Source organism: Theobroma cacao, chromosome 5 (assembly GCF_000208745.1).
Source record: "Theobroma cacao cultivar B97-61/B2 chromosome 5, Criollo_cocoa_genome_V2, whole genome shotgun sequence".
Lineage (NCBI taxonomy): Eukaryota > Viridiplantae > Streptophyta > Magnoliopsida > Malvales > Malvaceae > Theobroma > Theobroma cacao.
Genome location: NC_030854.1, coordinates 36,341,578 through 36,355,068, shown reverse-complemented (window position 1 = coordinate 36,355,068; position 13,491 = coordinate 36,341,578). Strand labels below are relative to the sequence as shown.

The 13,491-nt window shown below is 34.3% G+C and overlaps 1 protein-coding gene and 1 pseudogene across 1 annotated transcript; both read right to left on the bottom strand.

The window, feature by feature from the left end:
- On the bottom strand, window positions 1,604-4,119 carry LOC18600115 (patatin-like protein 2). The gene is made up of 8 exons (XM_007030411.2): window positions 4,041-4,119; window positions 3,787-3,884; window positions 3,487-3,701; window positions 3,078-3,369; window positions 2,825-2,983; window positions 2,409-2,705; window positions 2,146-2,321; window positions 1,604-2,045 (listed from the first exon to the last, which is right to left on the bottom strand). The coding sequence occupies exons 1-8, from the start codon at window positions 4,048-4,050 to the stop codon at window positions 1,988-1,990; spliced, it is 1,305 nt and encodes a 434-aa protein (XP_007030473.2). The 5' UTR covers window positions 4,051-4,119; the 3' UTR covers window positions 1,604-1,987.
- Window positions 8,577-11,088, bottom strand: LOC18600114 (annotated as a pseudogene).

Genomic DNA, 13,491 nt, shown 5'->3' with positions numbered 1-13,491 from the left:
TGTCAATCACGGCAATTTAAAAGTGGATGGTCCATGCATGTTTGTGAAAAATAAAAGGGTCATTTAAGAGGCATGTGTACAGTTACACCTACTCTCTCTCTCATGTGTACAATGTTTAGTATGACAACGTTTTTTCACATGTAGGGGAACCCAATTATTAAAGAAGCATGGCTTTTTCAAAGTTATGTATCACACGTTTCTCTTATCTTTGTTAAGCTGATGTCCCAGCTTGAAATTGAGCTGTTTCCCTCTCATTGTTCAAAGTTCGAATGTACAAGGAGAAGTGTAAAAAGAAGAAAAGGGAAAGCCAAATAAAAACAAGATTAAAAAGATGAAAAAAAGAAAAAAACACACACCCTAATCGACGTTCATTTTCATATTAACTTTTTTTTTCTCTCAATCAAGTTGGATTTCATTAGGTATCAAAAGAGCTGATACAAACCAACGCCTATATACGAACAGGTTTGGTAAACATTTATACTCTCATTTTTAAATCATTAAACAAGTGTGGAGGGGTTATATTTTGACTATTTTTTATCTTAGTGGATTTTTAATCTTGTCAAGATTGGTGATTCACCTTAGTGAGATTTTCAACCTCCTCACGATTAATGTCTTTCACAACGCCCAGATGTTTTACAATGCCCCAGCATCAGTTAGTCATGTAAATCCCTTATCATTCTATTCTTTGTGGGATAGACTTATAAAGATTATGCACATTTCAAAGCTGTTTTTTGTGTGTATTCAATAGAGAAGCATTTTGCATTCTTTAACAAGAAAAAATGAGTGAGAGCAAAATGTGTTGTCATTGAGTATGAAAGGAGATCCTTGCTTCGAAGTATGAGAATGACAACTATGATGAAGTAAAAAGGTATAGAATGTCGGACATTGGGTGTGAATTGGAAGCTGCCTTGTTGGGCATCGCTAAAGAGGTATTTTATGATCAAATTTTTATAAATATAAAAAACCTGATAGAATATAGAATGTCTGTACTTGCTAATTATGAAGAAAAAATTTAATTTAAGTTAAATATAAAGCTTTGTTTAATTTAATCCTTATATTCTATAATTTAATATAATTTGATTCATATGATGTGGCACAAAAAAAACTGATGTGTCCAAAAAAGTTTTTTGGTCTGACATTTCAGCACCATGTCTGTATTGTCTGACATGTCAACACCACGTTAACGCCACTAATGGTCAATTTGAACGAAGTTAGGCCAAAAGAATCAATTGCATAAAATATAATAGTACAATGATTAAATTGACGAAAACACTATAATATAGAGACCTATGGGGTACTTTGATCATATATATATATATATATATGTATGTAAATGGCCTTTGGATAATCCCACAATTTTAGATATGGTGCAGGATTTTATTTGTATTAAAGCTGCTGATGCTAGAAAAAATATTAAACCTGCTATTGTTTGGACTCTTCCTCCGTGTGGCAGTTTGAAATTTAATGTTGATGGAGCTATTAACGACTCCTAGGGGGATTCTGGTAAGGAAGGAGCTCTAAGAGATCATTAAGGTCATGTTAAAATCTTATTTTCCAAATCTCTGGGGCGTGGTGATTTAAACTTTTACAAAAATTATGATCATTAAAGAAGCCTTCTCGTTTTAATGCACTTGATAACTTACAAGCAGGTATGGGCTATAGATCCTTAACTATCTCCCAAATTCAGACCTTACAAGCTGACAAACAACAGGGAATTTGAACAATGATGAAATTACTGACTGGACCTTGCATCACTAGCTACTAGCAGGGGATATTATTGTCATAAGAACTACGGAAACAGCATGCCTCCTTGTATTACAAGGACGCTAAATTATTGAACGGAGCTTGCATCTCTAGCTAATAAGCTAGCTAGAGAATTTATTTTCATTAGAAATACTGAAACTGCTTGCCTCCATTCTATAAGGAGACGACCAAAGGGAAATTTCGACAGTGGGAGATTATTTAGATGGATCTTGCCACAATGCTACTAGGTAGAGCTTTGAGCTAGGCGACGCTTCCTTTCTTCTGACAATCGTTTGGCCAACCTGTTCAGTGATAATCAAGAGCATTTTGATCAAAATCAGAACAGATTGTGATGGTACCATACTAATAAAGAGGCAAGAATTCGTATAAACTTGGTCTTACTTGATGATTGCTGCCCTATTTGTGCCTGCCCCTCTAATTGGTTTAAGTAAGCCAGTTTCCAGGTTCATGGCAGAAACAGGCTTTTCCAGAAGTTCGTTCCCAATATTCTCAAGATTTTGAAGGTTTTCTAGGTTTGAGTTGTCCATGCCAATTTCGGAATCATTCAAGGAATCAGTCTGGTTCAATGTAGAGCAGCAGTAAGCGACTTTGGGTGCAAGACTTAAGAATGGAAAAAAAAGTGGTCAATATTTAGAAGGGAATACCTGAATTCGTAAATAATTGTCCTCAAAACTAGCGCCTCGAAAGAAAGCAGACAAATATATGTCAACCATAGCATCTATTGCATTCATTAGAACATCAAGGAAGGGGATGCCATTATCCCCCCACAACCACAGCAAGGGTCCCCAGTTTTCATTTACGATCTCAAGCTTGTTATTCCTCTTTGATGATCCAGTTCCAAGGGAGAGAACAAGAAATTTACTGCAATCCATGTTGTCCAAGCATTGAGCTTTTCCATCTAATGACATCTCCTTAGCCACCTCTGATAATGCCAGCAAAGTCTGATAAATGTGTCCAAATTGAGGCAGTAAAGTCAGAATCAAGGTGAAATATAGTAGATGCTTCATTGGCAAATGTAATTAAGCCATTATTGTTTCTGAAGATAATTAAGATGCTATACAGGATTGTTGGCTGCGACACCACCATCGACCATGTTGAAGTTTCTGCTGCGGTTTACTGAGTTGATTTCAAATTTATGAAGAGGGAGGTAATATGGTGCTGCAGAAGTGCTCAAACAAACATCTTGTAGTGGAGCATCTTCTAAATCATCACGTGCCGCCTGAAATAATTCATTAAATCGAATCGAAAATTATACGAAAGCAACAGGAAAATAACCAGTTTTAGTATAAAGTAAGCAAAATGCATGGAAGAACCTTTAAGGTGGAGAAAACCACAGTTTGGAGAAGCTTGATATCGAAAGAGGGGATTATCACATTGGTTAGAGTCTCACTAAGCCTTCTATCTCCAACCTTTTCTTCAACCACTTCCTTCAATTTTTCGCCATTGAATTTGGGATCGAATACGAATTTCCAGAGACGTACAACAAGGTCTATCAGTGAACGACAGTCGGGAAACATAAAACGCAAACGTTCCCTTCCATATTCGTCTTCCGGAATTGAGCCCATTGACTGAACGAATTGGTTTACAGCGTGTTCCAACCTAGACCTGATCAAGGCATATGAGATTTATGGATCAAATTATTATAAAAACCACTACCCTCCAAGCTTTTACTATCCCCAAATTTTGGAGGACATATGCTTAAAATTGTCTTTAGCAACCTACATTTCATCTATTTGTCGTGGCTGTTTTGGCTTTTGGGGAAAGATATTTGGACTCTCAGCAAAATAAAATTGAAGGATCTTTCCTGCAGAAAAAGGACGATTTGATGGATCATCTGGATCTGGAGAGCTGAGCATGGCTGTAACAAGGCCTCCAGTGCTAGTCCCAGCAATGAAATCAAAGTAATCTGCAATCCTTGCCTCCTTACCATCCAGCTTCTGTTTTAGGAACAAAAAACATTGTATAAACAATTTTGACTCAGTAGGCATTTTTATACAGTACGTAGATTGAAGCAGCTCCAACCTGGAGTTCGGATTCAAGGAAGGCGAGGATTGTCGCTGGGATAATGCCTCTCACTCCCCCACCATCAATGCTGAGAATTGTGGTAAGCTTCTTTCCCTCTAAATCAATCCATAACAAGCAGGGATCCATCCAACATGATGTTATTATTATAGAATTATAACTTGTATGTGTAATTGAAAATAAACAAGGGAATGCATGTAATGTAGAATGCACGTTAAGTAACCAAATTGGTAAATGAGAGTACAGCAACATACCAGTTGCCATTGATGAAAGGAAAACTGAACTTCTTCTTGTTTTGAAAGAAAGAACCCTTAACTTTAAGCTAAGCTGCTTCCGCTTGAAACTTGTAAAGCCGGGCTGCTCTCATGCTCATTTATAGCCACACAACACGTGCATTTGCATGTGTAATTTTGTATATTTTATAACTATTTTTATCTTTTTCAATTTCCCTTCAGAATTTCCTCTCTTGTTTTAGATTCCATTTTAATTTGTCTAGTTACGTAAATGTCTCATAATATACATTTAAATTAAATAAAACACTTTATTTTGTTTTTTCTTTTACCATCTCTTATGAGTTTTAATTTTAGAAATTCAGTGTCAGTTTTATATCATATATCAAATTATTTTTAAATTATTTGTTTAAAAAATGAAAAAATTTAAATTTACATTTTTACGGGAGATACATGCATTACTATTGAACAAAATGAATAAAACAATGAATGATCTGTGTCAATAATTTGAGATATACCAAGCGCTTGATTTTTTTTTTATTTACCATTATTTATTATTTTTATTATAATCTTTTAAATCCTTGTTAATTTGTTGACCGTCAATCACGGCAATTTAAATGTGGATGGTCCATGCATATTTGTGAAAAATAAAAGGGTCATTTAAGAAGCATGTGTTCACAGTTACACCAACTTTCTGTCTCTCACGTGTACAAATGTTTAGTTTGTCAACTTTTTTTTACGTGTAGGGGACCCAATTATTAAAGAAGCATGACTTCTTCAAAGTTATGTATCTTATGTTTCTCTTATCTTTGTTAAGCTGATGTCCCAGCTTGAATTGAGCTGTTTTCCTCTCATTGTTCAAAGATCGAATCTACGAGGAGAAGTGTAAAAAGAAGAAAAGGGAAAGCCAAATAAAAACAAGATTAAAAAGATGAAAAAAGCACAAACCCTAATCGACGTTCATTTTCATATTAACTTTTTTTTTCTCTCAATCAAGTTAGATTTCATTAGGTATCAAAAGAGCTGGTACAAACCAACGCCTACATACGAACACGTTTGGTAAAAATTTATACTCTCAATTTTAAATCATTAAACAAGTGTAGAGGGGTTAGTCATGCAAATCCTTTATCATTCTATTATTTGTGGGTCAGAATTTTAAAGATCCTGCACATTTGAAAGCTGTTTTTTATGAGTACTCAGTGGGGAAGCATTTCGCATTCTTTTACAAGAAATATGACAAGATCAGAACGAGAGCAAAAAGTGTTGTCATTGGGTGTGAATAAGATATCCTTTCTTGGGAGCGTGCTGGATGCTCTGTTTTTTTTTTATCACTTTCATCCAGGGAGGGTTCTCTGAGTTTCCGATGAGGTTGTCACTGATTTCCATGAAGGTCTGCCCGTCTTTTTCCTTTTTCTGAGGGGCTTTGGTCTCCCACGGTGAGGCCTCTTCGTCGTTTGCCGTCTCAGTCCGGGGGCTTTTTCCTTGCTGGCCAGTTGTGCTTCTTCCGATGGAGGAATGTTTCGTAAGGCTTGGGTTTGCAATAGAGCTGCTTTGCAGGTTCTGTAGCATGTGGTCTTTTCCAGTGGGTTTTTGTAGGTTCGGGAAGGGATGTGATGTTGCACTCGTCACCCCTTGCTTGCGAAAGAGTTTTAAGGCTTCCTGTTTGATGTTGAGCTTTTTGGGCGGGTCATCTTCTTGTTTACCTTATGGTTTCTGTCATTATGATTTAGGCTCTTCCGTAAAAAGATAGGTTTCCATTTTTCTTTCGGCTGCTAGGCTTTGTATGCAGTTTCCCTTAACTTTGTACTGATGCATTCCAGATCTGATGCTAGTTGCTATGCCAGAGGAGTCTTCCACCGGGTGCCAGACTTGTTATGGCATGCTAGCATTTGGTTTAATAAACTTCAATTTAAAAAAAAAAATGACAACTATTATGAAGTAAAAAGGTATAGAATGTTTGTTGCACATTGGGTGTGAATTGGAGGTTGCCTTTTTGGACATGGCTAAAGGGGTATTTTAAAATCAAAATTTTCACTACAATAAATTTGACTTAAGATAGTACATTTTTAAAATACACTGCTAAAAATATTTTTAATAACATTTCTTATGTTTTTTAGAACATTTTTGTACATAAATTTTTAGATGTATTATGAATAAAATGTAATAATAGAAATTGCATACCTTAACAAAAGTTGTATATTTTTATATTGATGCTAGATGTGTATAAAGTCAAGTTAAAAATTTAAATAACTATACTTTTTAAGGTTTTACTATAAAAAAAATGTAGTTTAAAGAAGTGTGATTAAAACTCAATTTTGTTGTAGTGTTTATAAGTACAAAAAGCTTGATAGAATATAGAAGGTCTTTACTTGCTAATTATGAAGTAAAAATTTAATTTAAGTTAAAAACAGAATTTTATTCAGTTTAATCCTTGTATTCTATAATTTGGTCCATATGATGTGGCATTAAAGAAATTGACATGGCAAAAAAAATTTTTGGTTAGACATTTTAGCACCACGTCAATATTATCTGACATGTCAATACCACGTTAGCACCACTAATAATCAATTTGAACAAAATTAGGCAAAATGAATCAATTGCACAAAATATCAAAGCATAAGAACTAAATTGATGAAAACACTATAAATGTAGAGACCTATATATGGGATTCTTTGATCATATATATATATATAAATGACCTTTACATAATCTCACGATTTTAGATATGGTGCGAGATCCCATTTGCATTAAAGCTGTTGATGCTGGATAAAAGATTAAGCCTGCTATTGTTTGGACTCCTCCTCCTTGTGGTAGTTTGAAATTTAATGTCGACCGAGCTGCTAACGGCTGCCAAGGGGATTCTAGTATGGGAGGAGCTCTAAGGGATCATAATGATCATGCTAAAATCTTATTTTCCAAGTCTCTAGGGCTTGGTGATTCAAACTTTTATGAAAATTATGACCATTAAGGAAGCCTTCTCTTTGTTCGTAGCTTCTTCGTGAGCGTCCTCTCATATTTTAATTGTGGAATTTGACTCCACCAATGCTGTCATGCGGTGCGACCAGCCTTCTTCCACTCCATGGAGGTTTAAACAAATTCTGATTCAGATCAAATTTTTAATGAAAAAAATTTCAAATTGGTCGGTCGTTCATTCACTGCGATCCTCAAATCAATTAGCTGATCACGTTGCCAAGGCTGGTGTGGGAAGAGCTTCTGATTTTCTGCAGATTTTTGGGATAACTGCTCTCGGTTTCTTTTCTCCTATTGGGTGGTGTTTCCAGCTTTTTCTGATTTTTGCTGTTTTTCCTAGTGATTCTGTTTGTGTTTGGTCTCTTTTGGAGCTTTGTTTTGCCTTTGTCTTTGGTGAGCTTGAAGCTCTCTTGTGATGTCAAGGCTCTGTTCCTGTTGGATTTATTTTATAATAATATGATGCCATTCAGGATATTCTTTTAATTGTGAGAAAATAAAAAATTTTTGTTTAATTGAGATATTTTTTTCTCAAAGAAATTCTATTTTTTCTACTCATTGTGAGAAACTGACAATGATTTTGTTGTTAAACGTCAACTCTGTAAACTAATTCCTAAAGAGTGATATAGTTTTACCTTTTAATGAAAAAAAAAAATATTTTCATCCATGTGAAAGATATATGTGAAGGGAGTAATTAACAAGTGTAGTTAATGTTCTTCCAAAGTCTTTCATTAATGTACTCACTCATTGATTAGTGCATAATCTACTTAATTCAAATCCTCCTCTTTTCCAAAAAGAAAAATCTCAAAACTTACAAAGCAATTCCAAAATAATTGTTAAAATTATATAACTTTAAATTTTATGAATAACATCCATTTTCTCATACTTATTTTTAAAATATGTTTATACATTAAAATTTAAGATATTAATCTCGTAAGTAAACAAACTGTTGTACAATTTGACAATAATAAATGTGGAACATAATCTCATATTCGAGACAAAAAAAGAAAAAAATGTTTATTAAATAAAGAGGAGTCCAAATCCTTAGTAACTGTATGACAGTGGGTTAAAATGCATATTGGTGTACTAAAGTAGGTTTTATATATTATTATTTAATAATGAGACTTGGCACCTAATACGTGATACGTATAGTTAGTTAAATAATAAATTATATTAATTTAAGTTTTATTTTTTAACTGTGAACAGATTTATCTATACAGACAGACAATTTTGTTTGAACAGTGACACATTTATTAATAGACATGAAACTTTTTTTAAATAAGAACTCTTCTGATTCAGAAAAATGATAAAAACAAAGAAGTAGGGAACAAAGAAATTTTGTGTTTTCGGGAACTACCTGTCTAAAATGTTTATATAGTTAATGGAATTACATAATAGTGGCAAATATATATGACTTTGACGATTGATAAACTGATAATTCTATATGGCGATTTGGATTCTGTCACTTTGGTAGTAGTCATTGATATAGTGCCTGTTCCGGTTGAAATTTGAGTCACTCCCGAAGGAATATTAGCTTCAGCTCGTCATGTTTTATCAGATTAAACATTTTTGGTTGGGAGAGGGACTGTTCAATTTCATTTCCGATACATTTGATAACAGCTTTGTTTTAATGCACTAGATAACTTACAAGCAGGTATGGGCTATAGATCCTTAACTATCTCCCAAATTCAGACCTTACAAAACAACAGGGAATTTGAAATTAATGACTGGCCCTTGCATCACTAACTACTAGCAAGGGAAATTATTGTCATAAGAACTACGGAAACAGCATGCCTTCTTGTATTACAAGGACACTAAATTATTGAACGGAGCTTGCATCTCTAGCTAATAAGCTAGCTAGAGCATTTATTTTCATTAGAGATACTGAAACTGCTTGCCTCCATTTTACAAGGAGGCGACCAAAGGGAAATTTCGACAGTGAGAGATTATTTAGATGGATCTTGCCACAATGCTACTAGGTAGAGCTTTGAGCCAGGCGACGCTTCCTTTCTTCTGACAATCGTTTGGCCAACCTGTTCAGTGATAATATTCAAGAGCATTTTGATTAAAATCAGAACAGATTGTGATGGTACCATACTAATGAAGAGGCAAGAATTCGTATAAACTTAGTCTTACTTGGTGATTGCCGCCCTATTTGTGCCTGCCCCTCTAATTGGTTTAAGTAAGCCAGTTTCCAGGTTCATGGCAGAAACAGGCTTTTCCAGAAGCGCATTCCCAATATTCTCAAGATTTTGAAGGTTTTCTTGGTTTGAGTTGTCCATACCAACTTTGGAATCTTTCAAGGAATCAGTCTGGTTCAATGTAGACCAGCAGTAAGCGACTTTGGATGCAAGACTTAAGAATGGAAAAAAAAAAAGTAGTCAATATTTAGAAGGGAATACCTGAATTCGTAGATAATTGTCCTTAAAACTAGTGCCTTGAAAGAAAGCAGACAAATATATGTCAACCATAGCATCTATTGCATTCATTAGAACATCAAGGAAGGGGATGCCATTATCCCCCCACAACCACAGCAAGGGTCCCCAGTTTTCATTTACGATCTCAAGCTTTTTATTCCTTTTTGATGATCCAGTTCCAAGGGAGAGAACAAGAAGTTTACTGCAATCCATGTTGTCCAAGCATTGAGCTTTTCCATCTAATGACTTCTCCTTGGCCACCTCCGATAATGCTAGCAAAGTCTAATAAATGTGTCCAAATCAAGGCAGTAATGTGAGAATCAAGGCGCATCATATCGTAAATGTTCTATTGGAAAATGTAATTAAACCATTATTGTTTCCGAAAATAAGATGCCATACAGGATTGTTGGCTGCGATACCACCATCGACCATGTTGAACTTTCTGCTGCCGTTGACTGAGTTGATTTCAAATTTATGAAGAGGGAGGTAATATGGTGCTGCAGAAGTGCTCAAACAAACATTTTGTAGTGGAACATCTTCTAAATCATCACGTGCTGCCTGAAAGCATTCATTAAATAGAATAAAAAATTATACGAAGACAAACTGAAAATGACCAGTTTTAGTATAAAGTAAGCAAAATGCATGGAAGAACCTTTAAGGTGGAGAAGACAATAGGTTGGAGAAGCTTGATATCGAAAGTGGTGATTATCACTTTGGTTAGAGTGTCACTAAGCCTTCTATCTCCAACCTTATTTTTGATCACTTCAATTTTTCGCCATTGTATTTAGGATCACCTATGAATTGCAGGAGACGTACGAAAAAGTCTCTCAGTGAACGTAAATCGGAAGTTGAGCTGATTAACCGAACAACTGCGTCTACCGCGGGTTCCAACGTAGACCTGATCAAGAAATTTGAAATATATGGATCAAATTATTATAAAAACCACTACCCTCCAAGCTTTTACTATCCTCAAATTTTGGAGGACATATGTTTAAAATTGTCTTTAGCAACCTACATTTCAATTGTTCGTCCACGACGATTTGTTGTTTGGGGAAAGATATTTGGACTCTCATCTTTATAAAATTGAAGGATCTTTTCTGTAGAAAAAGGACGTTTAGATTGATCATCTGGATCTGGGGAGCTAAGCATGGCTGTAACAAGGCCTCCAGTGCTAGTCCCAGCAATGAAATCAAAGTAATCGGGAATCCTTGCACTATCACCATCCAGTGTCTCTTCATGACCACAAACACAAAAGCAAACAAAAATTTTATGAAAGTTCTTAATCAATCACACTGCAATACACAATAATCACATTGCTGTGCTGAAAATAGAGGGAGTAACCGAGCTGGAGCTCGGATTCAAGGAAGGCCAGAACTTTGGACGGGATAATGCCTCTCACTGCCCCACCATCAATGCTGAGAACTGTTATAAGCTTTCCTTCTAATCAAATCCACAAGCAGATTTGGTCAAAAACCAATTATGTGATAAAATTGTAAGAGTGTTTTTCGTGTAACTGAAATAATACAAGGGAATTAATTCATGTAATGCAACATTAATTAAGAAACCAAATTGGTAAATGAAGATACTGGAATATTTCGACCAAAAAACATGTAAAAACCCCAGCGACTCACCAGTTGCCATTGATGAAAGAAAATATGAACTTCAACACAATCTGTAGATTAAAGCTGCTTGATCAGTACTTGAAACTTGGAAAGCCCGGGGTGCTCTCACTCTCATTTATAGCCACATAACACGTGCATTGCATGTGCAAATTTGTATATTTGATGATTATATATATTTTATATATATATAAATGAGAGTTGTCCAAGCCACACAATTTTTTTTTTATTCTCAACAATTTGGAATAGTCATTAATTACCAAAGAGGGCCTTGGTAATGGCTATTCAGGCCTCTCTTAAAATGACTATTCCAAAAAATAGTCATTCCATTGAGCTAAATGTAGTTTTATCTTAAGAATAAGAATATGGAAGAAATGACTATTTCATTCCTCCAACCAAACATGTCCTTAGATAAATTCATCACGATTTTCATCTATATATTTCCATTTGAACATTCCTTTTCAGATTGCGATTTTAACTTTGATTGGACTTTGGTATTCATATATATGGAAAAATTTCCTTTCTATGACAGATTCAAAGTGTCGACAAATTGAGTGATGGTTAAGGCTGAGACAAAGACAAAATATAGACCTTGTTCTAGAATTGAAAAAGCCAAAAATAATTGTTGTGCAACACCCATGTTTTTGTCATTTGTGTGAAAAACGTTTCATCTATCTAAGGCATAGATGACTAAAAAGATAAAGTTCGGAGTACCACAGGGCTGGGATGGTGGCTCTATTGCCACATACTTTTTTTTTTTAATTTTTTATGTGATATTCAAGAAAAGTTAGAATACAGACTTGTTTGTGGCTAGAATTCAAGGCCTTGAATTGCTTTTTAATTAAATTATGGAGATAAATTCATAGTATTAAGTTAAATATACACAAACTTAACTAATTCAAAAAAAATTTATTTAATAAATGAATCAATTATATACTTATTCCAAAATAGTTTCAATATATAAATATAATTCAAGTTAATCAGATAATAGACATGAACACAACTTAATAACATGATTAATTTATTTCACCTTAAATAATTGCAAAATTCTAGACTAATCCTTGCATTTATATTTATTATATTTAGTTTTTAACTCGGTGATTAAGCTAATATCATCCTTTTCTTAATTTTTTTTCTTGATTTTCATTTTTGGACCCAAGAGGAAGATCACGAGTAACCTATGTTCTTTTTTTTTGTTTTTTTGAAAGGTAGTGAATTTGTATTAATGATGATAGACACAAAAGGGAACACTACGGTTGGCTTGAATGGCCTTTCCCTGTGCTCCCCCAAACCTGCAGGTAAAAGATGAGCATATTTGTCATCTACTCTTTCCCACTATACACCCTATGGTATATCAAAACTTACATGCCAATGCTATACCAAACTAGCTTTCCTCTGACGCTTGGCTCTCACAAACATTACCAATAATCCACATCAGGTCACCTTGTCTACGTATGCCCGTTTTAGCCAAGCTATCAACAATTTCATTTGCAGACTGAAGAATCTTTGTAATGCTCCACATAGAAAGTTAGGCTTTTAGTCCTTCAATCTTCATGATGGTCCTCCTACGCTTTCATGGAGTGTTGTGAGGGTTTATCACCCATGAGATAAGCGTAGGAGGAATTACTTTCAAAGACTATATGCCCCACCAGAGTTAGCCCATTTAGAAGCTGCCAACACTTGAGATCAAGGAGGAAAAGTTGAAATCAAGGAAAGAACAAGATTTTTAAAATTTTTATTTATATGATCTGATTTAGGAGGATAACAAATTAAGAACAAGAACAAGACACAGAAGAAATACAGCTGCAATGGACACGTACATTTAGGACATATCAGACATGGACGTTGGAAATTATTATGTGAACTCTTTTAATGTTGTTCCACCAAAAATTCATCAATCACAAAGAAAATGACGACCCTGAATAATGAAGTTCCATCAACAATTTTGGACATCAGCTATTATCATGTGAACCGTTGTAATGGTGTTCACACGAAAAACCATCAAGATAGAGATCAATGATTTTCCTTGTAGGGTTCCTGATCTTGAATTCTTTGAGTCAATTTTGATATGATCTTCTTTTGTTGGATATTTTTAATAATAATAAATGTGAGATATAATTATATATTAAAAATAAAAAAGAGAAAAATTTAATTAAATAAAAAGGAAACTAAATTCATAATGATTAGACTAAAGTGGGCTTATCTGCAAATAGATCATGGCTAGGTTTTCTAAAGTCTTTGCTTGGTTTTGAAATTAATTAAATCAATAATATATTATACAGGCAGTTGGATTTGGACACGTGGCAATAAATTATATTTATTTTAATTTGTTTTTTAATTGTCAACATAAATATCTTTTGGAAAATCTAACAATTATTTTGTCAAAAATAAACAGTTGTAATTGTTGAGAACAATTATTTATGTCTATAAATGGGCTCTTGGTTTTAAAGGATACACAAAAATAACAAAAAA

Coding starts and splice junctions, on each gene's coding strand:
- LOC18600115 (XM_007030411.2), bottom strand. Junction 2,984..3,077: donor TGGTTTTCTCCACCTTAAAG/GTTCTTCCATGC, acceptor GAATTATTTCAG/GCGGCACGTGATGATTTAGA. Junction 2,046..2,145: donor AATAGGGCAGCAATCATCAA/GTAAGACCAAGT, acceptor ATCACTGAACAG/GTTGGCCAAACGATTGTCAG.